We start from the raw sequence: 3,497 nt of genomic DNA, 5'->3' as shown, positions 1-3,497 counted from the left end.
CTGGCAAATACCATCTCTGGCTGGTTCAGAGTGGGGTGGGAATGGAGATTTTGTGATGTCCTTGTCCCAAGAGTGGGGACGGAATGGGGATTTTGCAGTATCCTTCCTGCCCATCAAGACATGCCTAAAAAACTGGTTGTAAAAAAAATGGATTTCACCACTGGTACAAAGTCAACTTCAGTTTCATGAAAAACATATTTTATTCCTTTTTTCTGTAAGAATCCTGAAATACACTCCATTCAAAGAATGACAGAAAAGTTTCAGAATAAAGTTTCAAAAAAACATTTATTGAGATTCTCAGCCATCCAGTTCATTGTTGTCCCAAAAGTGCTTTTTCTAGAGACAACTGGACATACTTGTTTTTCTTTGAAGACATTTTGATTCCCATCCAAGAAGCTTCTTCAGCTTCTGGGAGCTGAAAATACTTCTTGGATGAGAAGCGAAACATCTTGAAGGAAAAACAAGAAAATCCAGTTGTCTTTTGGGGGGGGGAAACCCTTGTATATTGCATAATACTGGGAAATGTATAGAATGGGGAATTTTAATTAATGTTGCTTTTTCTTTCTAAACTATTTCCCTGCAGGTATCTTCATTAGATAAAGACAATCTTCAAGGAAATAATGGAATTCCTAAACTTTACTGAACAAAATTATACACTGGAACAAAATGATACAGAATCGTTTAAAAAAGTAACTTCCAAGATTCTAGTTTCTATTACACTTTCTGTTCTAGCAGTAATGACAACGGTTATCAACTCTCTAGTGATGACTGCAATAATTGTGACACGGAAACTCCATCACCCTGCAAACTATTTAATATGCTCTTTGGCAGTCACCGATTTCCTTGTGGCCATCCTTGTCATGCCCTTTAGCATTGTTTATATTGTCAAAGAAACCTGGATCATGGGTGGGGTGATGTGTGATATTTGGCTTAGTGTTGACATCACCTGCTGTACCTGTTCCATCCTGCACCTGTCGGCCATTGCTTTAGATCGCTACAGAGCAATCACTGATGCTGTGGAATACGCCAGGAAGCGAACACCTAAACACGCTGGCATTATGATTGCCATTGTCTGGATTATTTCCATCTTCATTTCCATGCCACCGTTGTTTTGGAGGCATCAAGCAGCCAGCAAAGATGACGAATGCATCATTAAGCATGACCACATTGCTTTCACCATATATTCTACATTTGGAGCGTTTTATATCCCACTAGCATTAATTCTGATTCTTTACTACAAAATATACAAAGCAGCCAAGACTTTTCACAGGAGGAGTACAAGTCGGGTTCTTAAAGAGGAGGCAAATGGGCAAGACCTCTTGGAAGCAAATGAGAAAAGCTACCGGCTTTCTTCAACCGCATCACGTACAAAAGATAAAAGGTCTAACCCTTTGGGAGATTTGGACAGAATCCGGTTTTCACTGAGAAGTCCTGATTCGGAATCTAAGAATGAAAAAGGGTGGAAAAGGCAGCGTATTTCTACTACAAGAGAGCGGAAAGCAGCAACTACCCTTGGTTTGATTTTGGGTGCTTTTGTGATTTGCTGGCTACCTTTCTTTGTAAAAGAGGTGGTTGTTAATACCTGTAAAAGATGTCAAATTTCAGAAGAAATGTCTGATTTTTTGACATGGTTAGGCTATATCAATTCTCTTGTTAACCCACTGATTTACACAATCTTTAATGAAGATTTTAAGAAAGCATTCCAGAAACTTATTCAGTGCAAGAGCTCTCTCTGAAAAAAAAGAGAGAGAGAGAGCTTTTAGTCATTGGTTGATTTAAATCTGATTTTTGAGTGGGTAACAAAATTGAAAATCAAATTCATAGATCCTCCCTTGATGGAACTTTGCCTATTGCACTTGAGAATTTACCAAATCAATGGGTAAAATGAGATTCCTGGAAGTTTTGTAGGAGTTGTATATTACATGTGCATTCATAGTCTTGATTTTATGCCATAATTTAGCTCTACAACAGTATTTGAAACAAATATGTAATGTACAACTTAGTCTCGTCTTTCCAGAAAGCTTCCCAGAAATTTAAATCCAGTTGGATTGATTAAGTTCTGGTGCCAGAAATTGGATGAGAATCTACACATGTACAACAAATACAGTTCAATTATTTGTGCAGTAACTCTAATTGTTTACATATTTAACTTATAACAATGTGCACTCTGTTTAAGAAAAAAGCCAATGATTAAATAACTCTTTTGTATCATTAATATATCATAATGAATGTTCTTCACGTCTTAAAGTGTATATTAGGAAGAAAAGAAACTACAAAAGTTGATTAAGATGAGTAAAAGTGGTTATAGTTATTTGGTATACAGTGTTCCTTCGATTTTCGCGGGGGATGCGTTCCGAGACCGCCCGCGAAAGTCGAATTTCCGCGAAGTAGAGATGCGGAAGTAAATACACTATTTTTGGCTATGAACAGTATCACAAGCCTTCCCGTAACACTTTAAACCCCTAAACTGCAATTTCCCATTCCCTTAGCGACCATTTAGATTATTACTCACCATGTTTATTTATTAAAGTTTATTAAAAAAAATATTTATTAAAGGCGGACGAATGTTTGACGATGACGTATGACGTCATTGGGCGGGAAAAACCGTGGTATAGGGAAAAAACCACAAAGTATTTTTAATTAATATTTTTGAAAAACCGTGGTATAGCCGTTTCGCGAAGTTCGAACCCGTGAAAATCGAGGGAACACTGTACAGAGAAATATATAAATATTTGTGAGAATGGGAACATTCAACTCTCCAGTGAGTTCAAGAGCACACATCTGAAAACGCAACATGAACCACAAAGAGACATGGCAATCAATTCTCTAGGATCTTATTTAAAATCAAGAAGACACAGAATTATTTTTCAATGTAACTCACACAAAATTACTGAGTAACTGAAGGATTGCTATACTATGTAAAACTCCTATACGGTAAATTTATATTATTTTTTTAATGGTGGAATGACTTAAACTATAACATATGTAGAAAATATGGGAAATAATAGGTTTTTTTAGTTTGTCAATAGCACTTCCTTGGCACCAGGTAAATAAAAGGTAACTTTCCTTAAGGAAGTATATTCTTTAAATATATTCCTCAGACTAGTCTATGCCGAGAGGAAGATTATGGAAGACCACTTGTTCACCTTAAAATTTCATTATCTTTCCCAAAGCCATAGCCAACAGCTCTTTTATCAAGAGGCTTCAACCAATAATATCACAAGGGACAAGTCATACGAAGCTTATCTGCTTTACCAAGGGCACTTCATTTAATCACAAATGGTACAATATTGTTTCCTGGGGCTTTGGTAGGCTTTCAGCTCTTATTAAAATATATGTTTCAGTGTTGTCTATTCCTATTACTACATTTTCTTTAAGCTCAGCATATGACATGGTGTCAAATGGAGAGAGAGAGAGAGAGAGAGTGAGTGTGTGTTCTTATATATCGTGTGTGTGTGTGTTTTCATAGATTTTCACGGGTACAGGTATGAAGGTCT

At 36.6% G+C, this 3,497-nt stretch overlaps 1 protein-coding gene across 1 annotated transcript; it reads left to right on the top strand.

The window, feature by feature from the left end:
- Positions 1 to 620: 620 nt before the first annotated feature.
- On the top strand, positions 621 to 1,736 carry HTR1F (5-hydroxytryptamine receptor 1F). The gene has a single exon (XM_070751751.1). The coding sequence runs from the start codon at positions 621 to 623 to the stop codon at positions 1,734 to 1,736; it is 1,116 nt and encodes a 371-aa protein (XP_070607852.1).
- Positions 1,737 to 3,497: the final 1,761 nt, after the last annotated feature.

Source organism: Erythrolamprus reginae, chromosome 4 (assembly GCF_031021105.1).
Source record: "Erythrolamprus reginae isolate rEryReg1 chromosome 4, rEryReg1.hap1, whole genome shotgun sequence".
Classification (NCBI taxonomy): Eukaryota; Metazoa; Chordata; class Lepidosauria; order Squamata; family Dipsadidae; genus Erythrolamprus; species Erythrolamprus reginae.
The sequence above is the reverse complement of the archived record's forward strand: the minus strand, read 5'-3'. Positions and strand labels throughout refer to the sequence as shown.